Raw genomic sequence first — 19714 nt, forward strand, 5'->3', positions numbered from 1 at the left:
ATTTGGGACAGTGCAGGTAGGGTTTGGAACTGAGTAGCCCCATAAGAATATGACCCTATGTTCAGTAAAATGGTGAACTAAAAATAAATTCACACACTGACCCTGGGAAACAATAAAGAAGGAAGGTTGTCAGTCTCAGCCAGGGCTGGAGGGGGGTGAGGGAGTGGGGAAAGTAACCTCCAGAAGTTTGTGACTATGAATCTGACCTTATACAGATTTGGAGTTCAAATTTATACCTGGGTGTTCCTGGAACCTATGTCTGAAAAATTAACACACAAAGTGATCCTGGTAATCATAGCTAATACTTGTTGAACACCTAATTTTTATAACAACCAGTAAGGGAGATGATATTATTATTACCCCTATTTTACTAATAAGGTAACAGAGGCACAGAGTGGTGAAATAATTTAACCAAGGTCACACAGCCAGGAAACGAAAGACCCAAGATTCAAATCCAAGCCATTTGTATCTAGAGTTCATCCTCTTACCTAGTGCCTTACACTGCTGTGCTGCAGCTCTAGCTTTGTTCCCGTCTCCCTGCTTCGAGTCCAAATTATACTGGAGTCCTTGTCCATGTGGTAAGAGAAGAAAAAGAAGAAAGAAGGAAGGAAAACTGATCTAATGTTATTTCCCAGATTATGTTTTTATCTATAGAAATAATCCAAGAAAATCTACAGAAAGACAATTAGAACCAGTAAGAGAGTTCAGCAATGTTAGTAGGTACAGACTCTACATACTAAAACTAATTCTGCTCCTAGCCACCATCAATGATCAGTTGGAGAGTAATTTCTAAAAGTTAACACTTACAATAGCAATAAAAACTGTGAGGAATCTAGGAATAAATGTAGCAGAAGATTGTAAATTTTATATGAAAAAAATTACAAAACCATTGAAAAATATAAAAGAATAAACTAGTGAAGAGATATGCCATTTTCATGGATGAAATTCTGAATAGAGATATCAGTTCTTACCAGATTAACCTGGATGTTTAATGTAATTCTGATCAAAATCCTAACACATTTTTACCCATGGGATTTGAAAAGACAATCCTAAAATTAATATGGAAAAATAATGTCTATGAAACAAATTAATGAACAGCTGGGGAGGTTACCCTTCCACGTATAAGATATATTATAAAGCTATAGTAATTGAAACATTATAGTATTGGTGCAATATAGAAAAATGGACCAGTAACACAGAATCAAGAACTCAGAAATAAGAAATGCATATTTGGAGACTTGATAAATAACAGAGATGGCATTATAAATCAATAGGAAAATGACAGATATTCAATAAATAAGATTGGGAAGAATAGTTATCTCCTTTTTTTTTTGGCTGCACTGCATGGCATGCGGAATCCTAGTTCCTGGACCAGAAATCCAACCCGCGCCCCCTGCAGTGGAAGCACTGGAAGCATGGAGTCTTAACCACTGGACCATCAGGAAAGTCCCCAGAATGGTTATCTCTATGGAAGAAAATAAATTAGATCCCTACCCCATACCATATTCATTAATTAGTTGCAGGGAAAATGGATTCAACACCTAAAAGCAATAAAATAAAATTTTAAAGCTTTCAGAATAAAAATGTGGAAGAATATTTAAAATTTGGAGGTTGGGAAGGCTTTCTCCAACATACAAAAAGTTTATACCATGAAAGAAAAGATTGCTAAATTTACCTATGTTAAAAAATTTGTAATATGTGTACAATAAAGGATATGGTAAACAAAGTGAAATCACTACCCCAAACTGGAATTGATGTTATGAAAAGTATTTAACTGGAAAGACATGGAGTCCAGAATATACATTGAATGCTTACACATCAATAAAGAGAAGAGGGACAATCCACTGGCAAAAACACAACCACAACAATGGACAGAAGAAATGACAGAGAGGAAATTCAGATAGTTATAAACCAATGAAAAGAAACACAGAGGAATGCAAATAAAATCAACATTGAGATACTATTTCCCACCCATTAGAGAATCAAAAATAAACTTCTGTGTGTTGGCAATGATATGAAACAGTGGGAACTCACACTTTGTAAGAGTGTCAGTTTGGTACAACCATTTCAGGGAACAGTTGTACAGTATCTGATAAGTCACGGATATGCATACCCTATAACTTAGTTTCAGATATACATATTCTTGAGAAAGTCCCACATGTCTGTACAAGGAGACATGTGCAAGAAAGCTCTTTGCTGCATTGTTAGTCACAGGGAAAATTGGAATCAATCTAAATGTCTATCCCTCCACTTAAAAATGGATAAATTGTGGTGTTTTCATACTGTGCACAATTAGTGCACAGTATGAAATGCTGTGCAATACTGTGCACAATTAGAAAGAATATGTATACATCTTTCAATATGGATAAATCTCACAAACATGATGTTAAGAATAAAAGGAACTTGCAAAAAAGAACACATATGGTTATAGAAACCTTAAAACTGCAAAAATACTATGCATCAAAACTGTAAAAACATGCGTGGGAATGATAAACATCAAATTCAGGATGGTGATTACCTCGGAGTGAATGTAGTTCTATGGGTTTTACCTGCGATGGCAGGTGGTGATCAAGACTATGCAGAAGAAGCCAACTGTTTAGGCTCATGTCAGGTTTCATCATGTGGGCCAGTGACTTAACTTCTCTGTATCTCAGTTTCCCTATCTGTAAAATGGGGATAACAATAATATCTCATAGAGTTATTGTGAGGATTAAGTGATTCAATATATGTAAAGCACTAGTGCAGTACCTGGCATATAGTAAATGCTATTTAAGTCTTTGCTCTTATTTTAAGGGAAAAAGGAAACAAGATTTGCAGCAAGTATGGCAAAATGTTAATATTTGGTAGAGCTTGGTAGTGGGTACAAAGGATGCATCATATTATTCTATACTTGTTTATATGCTTAAAATATTTTATAATTTTTAGAAAGTACAACAACAAAGATAAATGACAAACCAAGAAAATTGCAATGCACACAGTAGATAAAGGGATAATACCCTTAATATATAAAGTACTTTTATAAACAACACCAAAAAAAGGCAAACACCCTAATAGGAAAACAAGTAAAGGATATGAACAGGCAATTTCACAAAAGGAGAAATACAAAACTCAAAGAAATGTCCAACAAGGCGACAGTAAAAGATGGCTTTTGTCCTATTGGATTGGAAAGGTTAGTGGGACAGGAATTAGCATTTTTATGAGGGAAACAGTTATCCCATGTGGTTCATGGGATTGGTTAAAACCGATCTCTGAGGATCTTTTAGCAGTTATGTGTCAGAATCTCTAAAAATGCTTGTTGGCTATGCAATTCCATTTCCAGAAATTTATACTAAGAAAATAATTGGGCAAGTTGTTTTAAAATATGTATGTGAAAGGATATCTATTATGGCAATGTTTTTTTAAAATTTATTTATTTTATTTATTTGGCTGCATCAGGTCTTAGTTGCAGCACGTGGGGTCTTAGTTGCGGCGTGCAGGATCTTTCGTTTTGGCGCGAGGGCTCTTCGTTGCGGCACACAGGCTCAGTAGTTGTGGTGCGTGGGCTTAGTTGCCCCGAGGCATGTGGGATCTTAGTACCCCAATCAGGAATTGAACTTGCGTCCCCTGCATTGGAAAGAGGATTCTTAACCACTAGACCACCAGAGAAGTCCTGGCAATGTTTTTAATAGGGACAGAAGAATGCCCATCACAAAGAAATGGTTAAACTACTTACGGCACATCTGTACCGTGGGATATCCCACAACTAGTTTTTTTTTAAGGAAAAAGAAAATGATGCTGTAGATGATGTTTAAATGGCATGGAAGGATGTTCACAAGGTGTTACGTTTCAAAAGCAAGTTTACAGTGTGTACAGGATGATCCCATTAAAGACATTAGCCAAGGTCAGGAGAGTTTGGGGTTTCTCAAAAGTCCTCCCACTTCCTGGGAAGCCACGATTAGCACTGATGGCTCCATGTAGCACCTGCCAGGAGTCAGGGGAGGTGGGTGCCCACATTCACAGCCTGCCTGCTAGGTCCCAGTGAGCCTATATATCATGCAGAGCCGTTTGTATCTGAAGCCCCTGCCTGGGCCTGGAGTTTTCAGCAGGTATAATTAATGAGGCCAATGAGAACAACAACCGCCCTCTCTTAGGCAGTATCCACTTGACATCCATTAGCTCTAACTCTTAGAAACCACCTATGGTGTTATTATTATCCCCATTTTACATATGGGAACACTCAAGGCTCAGACAGATGGGGAAACTGGCCCAAGATCCCTCTGTGGCAGACCCTACTTTGGAACTCGGGTCTGGCTGCCATTCTCTGCACATCTTAAACCATCCAGCTTTGATCTCATGTCCTTACAACGCCAGTGGTGATCCTTTGGAAGGAGTCACACCAAAATTCATGTACTTCTAAAGCAGTGGTTCTCAAGCTTAGCTGTACATTAGAATCACCTGGGAAGATGATAAAACTCTCGCTACTTGGGTACTCCAGTCCAACTTAACTCGAATCTGTGGAAGTGGGACTCAGGCATCAATATTTTTAAAACTCCTTAGGGGGTTCAAGGCGAACCAAGTTTAAGAACCATTGCTCAAAAATAGCACTTCTCAAACTTCAAATCACCTGTGAGTCTGGTCACAATGCAGATTCTGATTCAGCAGGTCTGGGGCCTTCAAGATTCTGCATTTCTGAAGACCTTCCAGGTGATGCTGTTGGTTCTTCTGCTCATCACCTCCCCAAAGGCAACCCCCAAGAGCTTCCCTCTGCTGTCTTTTTCTTGCTGACTTCCAACACCACCTTGTATCTGCTATTTTGCTGCCAGAACAGCTGCAAACTTGGGCAAAGTGAGGTGGGGGATCTTTCCTGAGCTCCTTTACCGAGACATGAGTATTAGCACTCGTGGGTCTTAAGCACACATTCACCCTGGCATCCTCAGGCAGTGGCCGGGGAGACCAGAGGGCTGGGGGCAAGGAAGGGCAAATCCAGGCCCCACACTTAGGGGCTCTCAGCAAAGCCCAGCGCAGGGAATGCAGCTGGGTGAGGGCCGTTGCTGAGTAGGGAAGGCCTCAGGAAGACAGGGACATGGAGCTGGGCGCTGCAGGAGGTCTAAGGCCCAACCACTTGCATGCTTTTTCAGCCAATATTGATGGCCCGCCTATAGGCTGGGCACTGTTCCAGGTACAGTAAGACAGGAAAGGTCCCTCCTACTGTGGAGTTTACAGTCTAGCCAGAGGAGACTCAACATACAAACACACAGCTACCGTACAGTATGTCAGGGTGGCATGAGGGAACAAAAAATAAAGCAAGGAAGAGGATAAGCACAATCGTGGGTGGGGCCCCGATTTTAAGTGTTAAGAAGTTTTGTTGAGTTGATTAGGTGGCTTTTAAGCAGAGACCTGAACGGAGTGAGTCCTGTGGATTGGGGAGGGGAGGATCCAGGGAAAGGCAGCAGCAGGTACAGAGGCCCTGAGGAGGTGACGGCAAGGAGGCAAGCGTGGCTGGAAGAGTAGTGGGAGATGGGGTCAGAGAGATGGAAAAATTTGGGGGGCAGGGAAAGGGGCGGAACCCAAGGCTGCCTCTTCACATGTGAGGGCAGCCTAGGAATTTGAGCAGAGGCTGGAGGATTTCGGGGGCTCTCCCTTCCCTAAGACCCCAGCTGGTGGAGGGACAGTTCTCTCTGGGCACAAGCACTAAAGGGACCACTGAAGTCACATGGGCTGCGCTGATGGGTGGTGCCCTGTATGGTAGTGCAGAGGTGCCCACCCACCTGCCATCCTAGTGCCCTCCCTGGGCCAACAGCAATCCCCTGCTCCCCAGCCCACTGCCACAGGGCCTCATTTCCGGAGAAGGGAAAGGGCTGGTGCTGGGGCCACCAACAGGTGCAGATGCCTCTCCTTCTCTCCTTTCAGCACAGAGTCTCCTCAGGGCAGGTGCCAAGGACAAGGTAACCCCCACTCCTGAGTGCTGACCTCAGTGAGATGCCTCAGCCATGGCCCTGCTTCTGACCTCCACAGCTACTGAGGCCCTCTGACCTCAGGCCTCCCCTGCAGAAGACCGCAGAGCCTCCTCACCACCCTCAGGATAACCCCACCCCCTACCCCACCTGGCTCCAGGAAGGCCTGATATACAGGCACCAACTTCCTGCTAGCCGCACCCTCAGGGGATATCCCCTCCTCCCAGAGCCATGCTCCCTCCTGCCATAGCAGTTGACACAGCTCAGAGCCGTAGGCCATGGTCGGGGCTGCCTGGCCCATCACACGATGGACTCCTTAACCTTGAGTCTCTGCCGGCTGAAGCTGGGCTGCTCAGGACTCATGAGTCAGTGAACCAGGTGAAGCCCAGCCCCTGCCCACCTCAGGAACGTTTCTAGAAGGGAGAGTGGTTGCTCTAAATCTTGAAGGACTGCACTGAGTTCATCTCCTCGTTCTCAAATTTATGAGCTACTTGACCCCAGGCATGTTACTTAACCTCTCAGTGCCTCAGTTTCTGTACCTGTAAAATGGGGTTAATGATACTTTTCTCATCAGGTTGTTGGACAGATTAAAAGAAACAACATATGCAAAGCATTTTAGCCAGCTCTTGGTACATAGTCAAGCCTCAAGAGATGATGGCTGGTTGTTATCACAGTGAGAAGAGTCAGGATGTGGACAGGGAGGAAGTGGGAACAGCCTGGGCAAAAGCCATGAGCCATGAAAGCGTGTTTGTGGGAATGTGTGTATCTGGCGTGTGTGAAACTTCCTGTGGACACACGGGCTGGAAGGGGTCTGGAGCTGTGGTGTCAAGGCCCACCCCAGCTTCCCCTGATCCCAGGTGCCTCCCAGAGCTGTGAGTCCCTGCAGAGCCTGCAGTTTGCCTGGCTGTTTCTGAGGCCCAGGCTGGTGGGTCATGCCTGGGAAACAGCTGAGCTGGCTGGAGGCATCGGGCTGGAGGTGTCCCCAAGGGACCAGGCCGTGGCTGAGCAGGCACCCACTGGGATTCTGGGTGCAGTCGGAGCTGACAGCCCAGAATGGGGACCCTACAGGAGCAAGAGTCAGGAGGCAGGGAGCCCCTGCTTCCAGAGGCTTTTTCCAGCCTAAACGTCGGGAACCCCTGATGCCCGCTGCTTCCCAGGTCTTCACAGGGATCTTCGCAGCAGAGATGACCTTCAAGATCATCGCCCTGGACCCCTACTACTACTTCCAGCAGGGCTGGAATATCTTCGACAGCATCATCGTCATCCTCAGCCTCATGGAGCTGGGCCTGTCCCGCATGGGCAACTTGTCGGTGCTTCGCTCCTTCCGCCTGGTACAAGGCTGGGCCCGGCAGGGGGCGAGTGGGTGGGGGCCTGGGGTACTGAGCCACACCCCCTCCGATTGAGTCACCACTCAATCACCCCTACTGTGATCTTTCATGCCTTACCCAACAGCTGTTTGCTAGGTACCCCAGTGCTGGTGATGTGGGGGACACAGAGGTGGGCAAGACAGAGGGAGATAGCCCTCCCTCCAGAGGGGCAGTTGGGGTGTCCATCCATCCTGACGATTTACAAAGCCCTTAATGATTCACCATGCCCCCTTTAGTCCTCATAGGATCCCAGGAGAGGAGCTAGTATTACTACATTCCCATTCCACACTCAGAGAGATGAAACAATTTCCCAAAGCCACATGACAAGCAACAGGTGGAACCAAGTCTGCTGAGGCTCTACCTGCTGTTTTTGGAATCTGCATTTTTGAAACTTTAATGTGCACACAAATTGCCTGAGATCTTGCTAAAGTGCAGATGTGGATTCAGTAGGTCTCGGATGATGTCAAAGCTATGGGTCTGTGGACCCTGCTTTGAGTTCAAAATGTCTAAGAGGTCCAGGCATGGGGCTAGAGGTAGGTCAGGGAAGGCTTCCTGGAGGAAGTGGCTTCACTTGTGGCTAGGAAGGCAGACTGGTGGGGGCAAAATAGAAAGCCTAGGCTGAGGGTTTTAATTCCGACTCCACTGCCAAGAGCCAAGGGACCTAGACAAGATTCTCCACCTCTAAGGGTTGGCTTCTTCATCTGTCAAATGACATAATAATAGTGCCACCCTCATGTAGTTATTTGGAGTTCTGAATGAGCTGATCCATCCTAAACATAAGGCCTGGCACAGTGGGTGTTTAATAAATGCTAAACACCAGCTCCCTTTCTCTGTGATGACTGAGAGGAGAGAAAGATGGAGGTGACTGGGCAAGTCAGGGGTGGTTTGAGCTCGCCCAGAAGGATACCTGATGAGGAAAGTTCTGGAAGAGGGACATTCCATGATGGGGAATCTACTGGGTGGTTCCTGGAAGTGAGACCAAGGTGGGTAGGAGGCTGGTGTGGGTACAAAGAGAAGGGGTGGGTTGGGGGAGGAGTCTGGAGCTGTTGACCTGACTCCCAGAGCAGGACCCGATGAAGCTGCCCTCAGGCTGTGGAGAGAAGCAATAGTGTGTGCTCTTGGACAAATGAGGAGAAACAGGTGTCGGTGACCTTTAAGGGTGCCCTGGGTTCTCAGGCAGGAGCTGTTGGGGTGAGGGTGTCTATGGGCAGTGGGAGCCAGAGCCCCTCACAAGGACCCCTCCCTCCGCAGCTTCGGGTCTTCAAGCTGGCGAAGTCCTGGCCCACCCTGAACACACTCATCAAGATCATCGGGAACTCAGTGGGGGCACTGGGCAACCTGACGCTGGTGCTGGCCATCATCGTGTTCATCTTCGCTGTGGTGGGCATGCAGCTCTTTGGCAAGAACTACTCAGAGCTGAGGCACCGCATCAGTGACTCAGATTTGCTGCCTCGCTGGCACATGATGGACTTCTTCCATGCCTTCCTCATCATCTTCCGCATCCTCTGTGGTGAATGGATCGAGACCATGTGGGACTGCATGGAGGTGTCTGGGCAGTCACTGTGCCTGCTGGTCTTCTTGCTTGTTATGGTCATTGGCAACCTCGTGGTAAGTTGGCCAGGGGCCTCACACACACTCACTCACCTACCCATCCATTCATCTACCCAGCTACCCACCCACCCAGTCATCCATCTGTCCATTCACTTACCCTTCCTTCCATCCGTCCACTCCCTCACTCAGCCATCTATCAAACAATCCATCCACCCATCAATCTCTCATCCATCCATCGATTTAGCCCATCCATCCATCTACTCATTTACCCATCATTCCATCTGTTTACTCACCCATTCATTCATTCACCCATCTGTGCACCCACTTACCCATCCATCCATGTATCATCAATCCATCTATTACTTACCCATTCACTCTTTCATCTCTCTACTCATTCATACATCTACCTATCCAGCCATCCATCCACTCATCAATAACCCACCCACCAACTCACCTATCCACCTGTCCACCTTTCCATCGATCTGCCTACTCAGTTACCAATATCCCTACCCATTTATGCACTCACTCACCCAGCCATTCATCCATCAACCTCCATGTACTCATTCACTTACCCATCCATTCACCTATCCATCAACCATCCATCCATCAACCCCCATTCACACACGCACGCACACCTATTCATCCATCCATTTGCCCATCTATCTACCCATCCATTCATTCACCCACCCATCCATCCATTCATTCATCCATCAGCCATCTTTCCACTCACTCATCTATCCCTCTATTCATTCATCCACCTCTACATCCATCTATCAACCCACTCATCTATTCTCTCATTCATCAGTCCCATCCATCTACTCATTTATCCATCCAGCTATCTACTCACTCACTCATTTAGCTATCCATTCATGCACATCACTCTTCATTTGCTCATTCTTTCATTCACCCATCTATTTACCTATTTATTCATTATGTATTCATTTTATATCCATTAATTATTTTCTCATCTACTCATTGTTTTATTAGTTATTCACTGTCAGTGATTTATCACCTGGTTCAATTCAGCTTAACAAACATTTGCTGAGCTCCCATTGCGTGCAGAATATTGTGCCAGATGCTGTTGGGCATACAGAGATGAATGTGGCTCTGACATTGCTCACCACCTTGAGAGAGTGAGGAGGTGGAGAGTTCAAACAGGCCTGAGATAACTCTCAAGCTGGTCAGAATGGTCAGAGCCATTAAGAGGGAGCCCATGGGTGCTGAGCCCCTTCAGCTGGGGAAATCAAGGAAGGCTTCCTGGTGGAAGGGGTTCGCACTGACCTGATTGACGGGTGATGCTAGAGAGGGAAGAAGCAAGGTAAGCAAAGCAGAGGCACAGGCAGGTGGTGGTGGTCCAGGTGAGGTGGGGCCCGAGAGAACCTTGTATGTCATCCTGAATAGCTGTGGTGAGAGTCCCTGCTGTCCTGTAATGAGGAGCCCAGGTCTTTGCTCCCATGGCCACCTGTCTGTCCCAGGGAAAGTGCATCTTGCCTTGTGTCTTTACAATGTGGGCAATTCTGGAGTTGAGAGATATCAAAATCTAAATGCCAGAGAAGGAGCCTTTGGAAGAGGCAAGTTTGAGAGGGGTCCGTTGTTCAGGGAGAGGTCAGTGTCCACTGTGGACATGCAGCCACCTTCCTGGGTACACAGGGGGACCACGCATGCTCCAACGCTACACCTGCAGTGTCTGGCTCCCACTGCCCATGGTGTGGGCAGCGCAGGCTCACAGCGGCTCATAGAGGGGTTTTAGGTGATGTGAGTACTGTGGGTTGCAGATTCCAGAGCCCTTCTCCAGACCTGCCTGCTTTCTCCTCCCATGTGACTTAACCAGGCCAAGTTGGGGTCGGTCTTCCTCAGCCTCCATGGGTGGAGCCCAGAGAGGAAGCAGAGTGCACAGTGCCAGTGGAACCCAGCTCTTTGGTGGGCCCTGCAACCCCCCTCCCATCCCCTCAAACCTGCCGCCCCTCAAGGTGCCCCTCGCTCAGCCCCTGGCACAGCTCTGGGGCTGCCAGACTCTGTGTTCCAAGGAAGATGCGAGTACACAGAGCTTTCAGCCCAGGGCCAGGCTGAGCTGCCCTCATGCACACACAGCCTGCGACTTCCGAGCAGATCTGCCTGGGGATGAGAAGATTAGAGGCTGCTGGAGGAGGGAAGCTAACGCAGCCCACGCGGCCCCCTCCCTGGCTGCCTCAGGAATTGGGCTGCTTCGGGGCGTGGGTGGAAGCAAGATTGTCATTGAAATGGGAAGTGATCATCAGGCAGGGGCTGGGGAGCAGCAGTGTGATTGACAGGGAAAGCACCGGAAGCAGCCGAACTTCTGAAGCCAGCGGCAAGGGAGGCCCTAGCATCTTCTGTGGGTGGACAAGGCTGCCCAGGCACCCCCTGCCCTGCCCCCAGCCTGGCCCCGGATGCCTGGAGGTCAGGGGATGTGAACCCAGGGTGGGCTACCAGGAGCTGAGGCAGGCCAGGCCTGGGCCAGTGTGGACAGAGGCCAGGGGCCTGGCCAGAGGTCAGTGTAGACAGCAGCTCTGCATCACATCACATGCGTCACCCCCCCAGTGACGACATAAAAGAGACTGCCAAGTGTCAAAAGTGATCATCTCTCTGTGGAGATAGAACAGGAGAGCCTACTCCTTAACCTTTCCATACTGTCCACATGAATGTTACTGTTTAAACCAAAGGCAGGTTTCTGAGGCCTGGCACTCCAACCTTGCCCACTGCTTTCGCCAGAATTCTCACTCCCAGTTCGCTGACAAGCATGTCTCAGGGGCTTGTTAGAAGCCAGAGCAGGGACTCAGATTGGGTGTCCACCTTCACACACCATCCTGCTATAGGGGCCCCCATTCAACTGGACTCCCTTCTGGGAGTGGCTGCAGAGGGGAGACCCAAGCCCAAGGTGGGGAGATTGGGTCTCTGTCCTGTTGGCCTGGTGATGCTCACGAGCCAGTCTGACCCCTGTGTGGAATGAGCCCACCACCATCTTCAACTACTCTCCCTGAGATGGAAATGGACCCAAGCCCAGTCCCTTGTCGCTCAGTAAAAGTTCTCTTTTTTAACAAAAGCTAAAACTTCACACTTGCAACGTGGTTTAACAACAAGCAGTAGTCCAGAACCATCCAAGGACAGAGAGATTTTTCAAACCCCCCTTAGGGACATCAAGTCCATAACCCCTAATAAATAACTTAAGCAGAGACTGTGTGCTCTGGCACCTCTGAAGCCTCAGCCCCTCCCCTGGCACCAGCCCCAGGTCTCTCCACTCTATCCAAGTGTCTAATCCTGCATGCAGCACCCATCCAAGCACCCCTCACTGCCTGGACACAACTCCGTCTCAGTAGCTTGACCCTACAGTTAGTCCCAGGCGCCCAAGGGCTGCCACCTGGCCTCTTTTCCTGGCATTGCCCTCTTCTCTGCTCAGTCTCCCACGTCCTTCACCTGGAAAACATGGTCGGATCTGGGGACACAGGTGGAGAGTGCTCCACAGCTGGAGCCCCAGATCTTTGAGTGGTGACCCAGCTTCAGTGGGGAACTCAGAGGCATATCACTGCCCCTCCTTCACCAACAGATGCAGGGGCCTTTTCCCAGGAAAGCCCCAAAAGCAGATGGGTGATGGATGAATGAATGGATGGGTGGGCCCTGCTGATCCCAGATTGGATCCCACTTCCCAGGGAGCAGCCCTGTGCTCACCCTGACCTCACTGCCCCCCATTACTCCCAAGACAGCAAGGCCCCATCTGCAGGCTTTGACATCAGATGAACCCATGGTTCTCTCATTGAACCTGGGCCAACACCCAAGAAACCTGGGTTTGAACACCCTCAATTCAGACTGTATCTGAGTCCTCGGGAGGAGGGATTGATTCTGGCAGTGAAAAGCTGGAAGAAGGACCTCAGTTCTTCTTTGAAGAAAGAATTCAGCAAAGAGACCAAGATTGTGAAAAAGATAAAAGCATTTATTAGAAGCAAAGTACATGTGGAAAAAACAAAATATGTGTGGAAGAAACAAAATAAGTGTGGAAAAAACAAAGTGTGTGTGGAAGAGCACACAGGCAAGCTCAGAGGGAGGGGCTTAGGTTGCTTAAATAGGGCCAGTTTTCCAGATTTTTTTTCTGGCCAATCATCTCCATATCTGGTCCTGGTGTGGGCACGCATCTCTCAGCCAAGATGGATTCCAGCTGGCGTCTTCTCCCTCCTTTTGTCCTTCCCCTAGACTGAGGACCTTCTCTGAGCATGTGTCAGGCCAGAAAATCCATGAGAACGCACCCAATCAGGGCCCAGTGCTCCCTCTGGTATCCCATCTGAAGCATCAGTGGGAGACCAGCTGCAGCTGCTTAGCCTGGGGCCTATCGCCTACCTCAGGATGAGAATTTGTCTTTCCTTTTATAGCCAAACTCTCTATATTCAGGAGTATGAGGGGTTAGGATGAGAGCCTAGGGCCCAAGGTTTAAGCCTTGAGCTGTCTGCCTCTGGCAGTGCTCATCATAGCCCCGGCTGAGCACGCAGGGCACGGCATTATCTCCACAGGTCCTGAACCTCTTCCTGGCTTTGCTGCTCAGCTCCTTCAGTGCAGACAACCTCACAGCCCCTGACGAGGACGGGGAGATGAACAACCTCCAGCTGGCCCTGGCCCGCATCAAGCGGGGCCTCCGCTTCATCAAGCGGGCCACCTGGGACTTCTGCTGTGGGCTTCTGCAGCGGCGGGCTCAGAAGCCTGTGGCCCTCGCCACCCAGGGCCAGCTGCCCGGCTGCATCACCACCTCCAGCCCCCCACCACCCTCAGAGACAGAGAAGGTGCTGCCAGCCCACAAGGAGACACGGTTTGAGGAGGGCCAACGGCCAGGCCAGGGCACACCCGGGGATCCAGAGCCCGTGTGTGTGCCCATCGCCGTGGCCGAGTCAGACACGGATGACCAAGAGGAGGATGAGGAGAACAACCTGAGCACAGAGGAAGAGTCCAGCAAGCAGGTGAGCCCCATCCCCCATCCCAGCCCCACACCGTGTGTGCAGCACCTACTGTCCAGGGGACCCAGCCTCACTCAGAGCATCTGCCCCAGCAGGTGTGGCCTGGAGGGAGAAGACAGGCCATCCCCCAAAAACCAGCCTCATGGAGGCGTGGTGAAACCAGCTCTCAACCCTCTCTCCCCAGCCCAGCCCAGCCCAGGAGGGCGTCTTGGGAGGGACTGCTGTCCATCATTCATCCCCTGGCTGGTCACGGGCAGCTAACTGTACAGAAAGGGAAACTGAGGCACAGCAAGAGAGAGAAGAGAGAGACTTGCTAGGAGTTCCTCATGCATCTAGGACAGAGCTAGGACACCTGGCCCCCAGACCCTGCCCTGACCTTGTCACCTCCAGGACTAACAAGGTGGAATGTCTTGGTGAGGGAGGAATGTGGCCTCCAGACCTCCCCACTGCCCCTTCCCCTCCTCCCAGGCCCAGGGCTAATTCTGAGATTTAAAAATAAGCATCCCTAAGATGGCAGGTGTCAGAGACAGCACTATCTTATCTCCCAACCTGTTATTTTTAACACTTGGGACTAGAGTCTGGACAACCGGGATGGTACCCCTCACCGCCACCCGAGCTCCCTCAGTTTTCTCATGGCCTGAGCTAGGCTCAGATGGCTTCTCCCTAGGTCTCAGGTCAAACAGCGAGGACTGGTTCTCTCTGTTTCGTTGGGCCCATCCTGGCCGCTTCCTCAGGGCCTGCACTGGGTGGGTCTGGCTGAGAAGAGCAGCTGTTCCCTTGCATGGAATTTGATCTGAGGCTCCAGGCTTGATTCCACATCCTCCTGCCTCCCTGTGGTCCCAGAGGTCAGCTTCTGCCCTTTCAGTCGGGCTGCGGGACAGCCACTGTGTCGGTTGGGGGAGGGGGAGCGTTGGCGTTGCCAGGACCACAGCTTCCAATTAGCTCCAGGACACTCCCAGCACAGGAGTGGAATTCCACCTGCCCCTCCTTTTCCTCCTCCTTTCCTTCTCTTGAGCCTTTTGGCCCTGGCTCCCTGGGGCCTGTGTGTGTGTGTGTGTGTGTGTGTGTGTGCACATGCGGGCACACAATCAAGCAAGCTGGGGTCCAATGGGAACTCTGGGAAAAGTCAGCATGTCCTTCCTAAGTAGAGCTGCCAGCATCTGGGAGCTGGGCATCATAGCCCAGCTGTACCCTTCAAGGAGTGGGAGGGGGGAGATTTGTCTAGCCTTAGGCCCTTTGCCCGAACCTATCAGGAGCCTTCTTCAGCCTCAGGACGCCCGAGGGAGGGGTCTTCAGTGAGATGAGACCTCATGAAGAGGGCAGGAGGCAGTGCCCCGCTGCATGGGCAGGGCCTGAAGCAGAGCCAGGGTCCTAGAAATACTCCGACCTGGTAGCTCATGGGCTGGGGTGGGGGGTCTCTTCAGCAGGAATCCCAGCCTGTATCTGGCAGCCCAGAGGCCCTCCCGGAGCCCAGGCCCTGGAGCCAGGTGTCAGAAACCACCTCCACTGGGGCCGAGGCCAGTGCAGCTCAGGCAGACCTGCGGCAGCAGCGGAGAACAGAGGTCCCAGCCCCAGGGTGCAGTGAGGTAATGCACACCTTTGTCCCTGAAGCCGGTGGGGCACTGCTGCTGGGACTAGAGGCTGTGAGAGGCCCTGGGCACAGGCCTGCATTTGCTGCTGGGAACCACAGCCGCCGTCACAGCCAGTGTGGGAGACCCGTCTGCGGAGGGGGGCATGGGCAGCCCTGTCCTCATAGGGGAGACACGGCTTGGGGCCCAGAGCCATGGGGAAATTCTGGAAACAGCCCCTCAGGACCACGATGCAAGACTAACCCCAAACTTCTGCTTGTTCACCCCCTCCTCACTCGGTTCCTCTGCTTTGGTCCTGTCGGCACATGTTTGTCCTGTGAATCAGCCCACCCCAGGGTGCTGTGGGGAGCTCTGAGAACAAGTCCTTGGCACACGAGCCACCAGCTGCTTCTCACCTGGACAAAAGCAGAGGCAGCAAACACAAGGCCTGCCGGACGGCTTCGGGACACAAAAGGGTTTTAATTTGAATTTGCTACCAACATTTAAAACCCAGAAGCTTTTATGTAAAAAAAAATCTGCATTTCGGGCTTCTCTTGAAAAAAAAAAATTGCAAGAAGAGCGGCCCTGCTGGAGACGAGTGTTAACCGCCGCCTCCTTGACACCGGCTGGAGCGCTCCGGTTTGCCAGTTCCCACCTGCCTGCCCTCATTCCATCACCTACCTGGCCCTGTAAGCATTTGAGCTTGCAACCCCTGAGCTAACTGGACTGTGGTACAGCTGACTACACCCCACCCCGGCTCTGCCAAGCATCAAGGAAGGTGGAGGTTATATGTTCAGAGACAGCACTCAGGGGCCCTTGAACTGCTGCCTGACCTCGGCCCTCAGTCAGGCAGCTGTGACTTGCTCCAACAGGATATTTCTCCTTTGCCTTGTTCCTTACATGAGATGGGCCCATTGGAGGCTTTGTGATCATGGCCAGTTTGTAAGCACGAGGGCCTGGTGGAATCATCATCCTGACTGTACAGGTCACACTTCTCCCCCTGGAGGGTCTGACACACCAAGGCTTGTGGGAACAGGAAGACATAGGAGTAGCAGAAGGTCACGGACAGAAGGGGCTGCTGTACTAGAACGTTGACCTTTGAACGAGTTTTGTAACTTCATCACCTCTTCAAATCAGGTCGCGGTGGGAACAAGGGAGAGCGAGGTGGGCTGGGGCTTTCCTGGGAGAAGGACCCCTCATCTCACCTGCAGCGGGATTCTGAGTACTTGTCCTCCTGCGTGACAGCTCCAGTGTCTGAAAAGAAAAGCTGCATGAAGACCTCTGACTGTGCCTCTCCCAGCTCAGTGCCGCTCAACGAAGCTGGGAGAAGGACATGACCCTCAAAGCCACGGGAGACCACCCTGCACCCAGGAGCACTCTCTGCATTCTCACCAGGATCCAGCCCTTCCTTATCACAAACCTCAGGGTTAAAGAGGACTTTGAGACAGCGGTGGAGTGAGTAGTGGAAGGAAGGAAAAAGAAGGCAACTTTGAGAGCAGAGGCTGCCCAAGAACTCAAACCAGCTCGCCCCTAAGTAGAGTGGAGCTTGAGTGGCATGAGGCTGGCCAATTGCACTGGGGGATGTAGACATGATCTGAAGCAAATGAAGGCTGCTCTTCCTTTACAGAACCCCCTTCCCCACCATACTTATCATTAAGGTGGGCTCCTAGAAGCAGAGCTGGAGCCTGGCTTCCTGTGCTAATGTTTCGTTGAGGGAGTGCCCTCAGGAGAGACCCATAAGGAAGTGATAGAAGCAGGATGAGGCAAAAGAAGCAGCTCCAGATGGCATGCTGGCTGGATTCCAGCCTCAGCTTGGTGTCCTTCATATCAGTCAGTCACTAGTCGTCAGCCACCCCTGGCTTCGATGTAACCACCGAGCCATTTCCAGGGATTGCAGGTCCCTGGCTGAAGACACTTTTCTGGAGAAGGGGCTGGCTAAACAGTATTCATGGCAGCTGGAGACGGGTGCACTGGCCCAAAGAGGGGAAGTGGGCAGGACTACAACACCCCTATACACTGGCACCCCACATGTGACACACACAGACACTCATAAGGGCACCTGCACACACCTCTCTATAATCAAGTTATGTGGGATCAGGGCAGCAGAACCCTGCACAGCTGGGCAGGAAAGCTTCCAGCACCTTCTCACTCTTGTTCCAGGCTCTGTGCATCACACCAGCACCCACATGAATTGAGTGAGAAATGTGGGCTGGATTGCTGGCCTGTTCTTCACATGTCTGACCTGGTACCTGTGTGTGCCCATGATCCTGGCTCTGACTCTGTTCTGGGTGTGGCATGCCTGTTTCCTCTGTGTGTGCCGAGCTGCCACTATGTGTCCATGTCCCAGTGTGTGTCCCTGTTGCACCCCATGTCTGTTTTACTTCCACCTGGATGCCTTCCCCATTCCCAGGGTTTTCCCAGAACCCTTCCCCGACCCCCTGTACCCTGCCCTAGACACCAGTAGACTAGAATCACAAACTCAGGAGCCCTAAGGTCCAGGCTAGGTGACCTTTATGGCAGGTTCCCATTCACCCGGGCTCAGATTCCCCAGGTGTGCAATGGAGGATAGTCTGGGCACCTCCACTCTGGGAGCCCCAGGCTCCCCCCAGACTCTGGGCCTGAGGCTGGAGGCTGCTACACGGCCCACACTCGTGCCCTCACCCACCCTACCCCACGGTCCTGCCCACAGACACATGAGAACAGTTACTCTGAGGGGAGCACAGCAGACATGACCAACACTGCTGACCTCCTGGAGCAGATCCCCGACCTCGAAGAGGAGATCAAGGATCCAGAGGACTGCTTCACTAAAGGTACTGCCCTGGGTGGGCCTCTGGCCCAGCCTCAGCCCTGTCCACCGGGGCAGGAGGACCTGCAGCTCCTGGGGGTAGAGGGCCATGTCACACCCCACTCTGACCTGGGTGCCTGCCATTTCCCCCCCATTCTTCAAGACCCTGGGGGCCCCTCCACCTGCCTGTGACGTGAGTCATGGCAAGTGTGCCCGTGCCGTGCTGGGCTGGGCAGCTGTGGGTCGGCTGCGTGTGTGGGACGGTAGCATGACCAGGTGTCCCCACAGCGGCAAGGACTGGATCTAATTCCCCCTGTTCCCTCAGGCCCTGGCATAGCACCTGGCATATAGTAGGCCCTCTGTAAATATTCAAGGTGGGTGTGGCATGTGGCTGTGCTGGTGACTGGCATCTAGAGCTTTTATGAATCCATGGTATATTCGGAGGGCAGCTGGGGATAAAATGAGGGTTTGCCCTCCATGTGGCACATCATTTGGGGCTATCAGTGAGGAGTCTGCCCTTCCCAAGGCTCAGAAACTGCAAACATGGAGAAAGGCCAGGGACACAGCACCCCAGGGGGTTCTGGTACATTCCCCCAGGGGGAGAGTTTCCCAGATGAGCACAGGACAAGCTGGAGCTCATCCCAACCCCAGCCTTGCCCCTGCCCAGAACTGCCAGCCCCTTCATCTACTTACTGGTTGCCTAGTCCATTCAGCCTATCCACAGGGTACCTGCTGAGTGTGGGCTCCTGAGGGCAGCACTCACAGTCACCCCTCTCTGCCACCCACCCCCTGCCATGGCCCCACCCACCATGTTGCCCAGTTCATTACCCATCATTGTAACCTCTTTCAGTCATTCTTTCAACCATTCAACTTTCTGCCATCAGATGTGGGCATTTGCAGGCCCTGGACTGGGTCTGACTCCTCTCCCTCCCCCAAAGGCTGTGTCCGGCGCTGTCCCTGCTGCACCGTGGACACCACGCAGGCCCCAGGGAAGGTCTGGTGGAGGCTGCGCAAGACCTGCTACCACATCGTGGAGCACAGCTGGTTCGAGACGTTCATCATCTTCATGATCCTGCTCAGCAGTGGAACGCTGGTACCCTCCTGGGGATTGGGCAGGGCGGTATGGAGGAGGAGGGGAGGTAGAGAAAGGAGATCTCCAGCTGGAAAACCAGGTCAGAAACTGGGGCGGAGTCTCTGTTGAAAATGCATTCCCCCAGGGCCCCAGATCAGGACCAACTCATAAACTGTCAACACCCACAGCACATATGGAGGTCAGAGCAGAAAGGGCTCACAGAGGTCATCTCTCCAGGCCTCCTTGTTCCACAAAAGGAAGTCATTTTCCCAGATCACAGTGCACAGCTGGCATAGGTCGCAGGTCACCAGTTACCTACACCCAAGCCCTGGTGACACACCCACCTGCACACAGCATCAGACACGCTGTCAGACTGGTTCAATGCAATTAACAATGCAGGCTGATATTACACTGGTAGCTCCACTCATTCCATGTCTTCTAGGGCTAGAGGCCAAGCTATGTAGTTCACACATTATCACATTT

General features: G+C 51.1%; 1 protein-coding gene across 8 annotated transcripts in view; it reads left to right on the forward strand.

Moving 5' to 3' along the window:
* The window catches only part of SCN5A (sodium voltage-gated channel alpha subunit 5), an 87897-nt gene that overhangs the window by 37835 nt on the left and 30348 nt on the right, over window positions 1-19714 (forward strand). For 4 of the 8 annotated variants that reach the window (XM_060109993.1, XM_060109987.1, XM_060109989.1 and 1 more), the window contains exons 14-19: window positions 7091-7264; window positions 8552-8908; window positions 13369-13809; window positions 15231-15392; window positions 18064-18184; window positions 19098-19252. In XM_060109993.1, coding sequence (XP_059965976.1) covers window positions 7091-7264; window positions 8552-8908; window positions 13369-13809; window positions 15231-15392; window positions 18064-18184; window positions 19098-19252 — 1410 coding nt within the window. The remainder of the gene's footprint in view (window positions 1-7090; window positions 7265-8551; window positions 8909-13368; window positions 13810-15230; window positions 15393-18063; window positions 18185-19097; window positions 19253-19714) is intronic. The other 4 variants (XM_060109991.1, XM_060109990.1, XM_060109988.1 and 1 more) reach the window with 2 other exon arrangements.

The sequence above is a fragment of the Mesoplodon densirostris genome, chromosome 10 (genome assembly GCF_025265405.1).
Source record: "Mesoplodon densirostris isolate mMesDen1 chromosome 10, mMesDen1 primary haplotype, whole genome shotgun sequence".
NCBI classification, from domain to species: domain Eukaryota; kingdom Metazoa; phylum Chordata; class Mammalia; order Artiodactyla; family Ziphiidae; genus Mesoplodon; species Mesoplodon densirostris.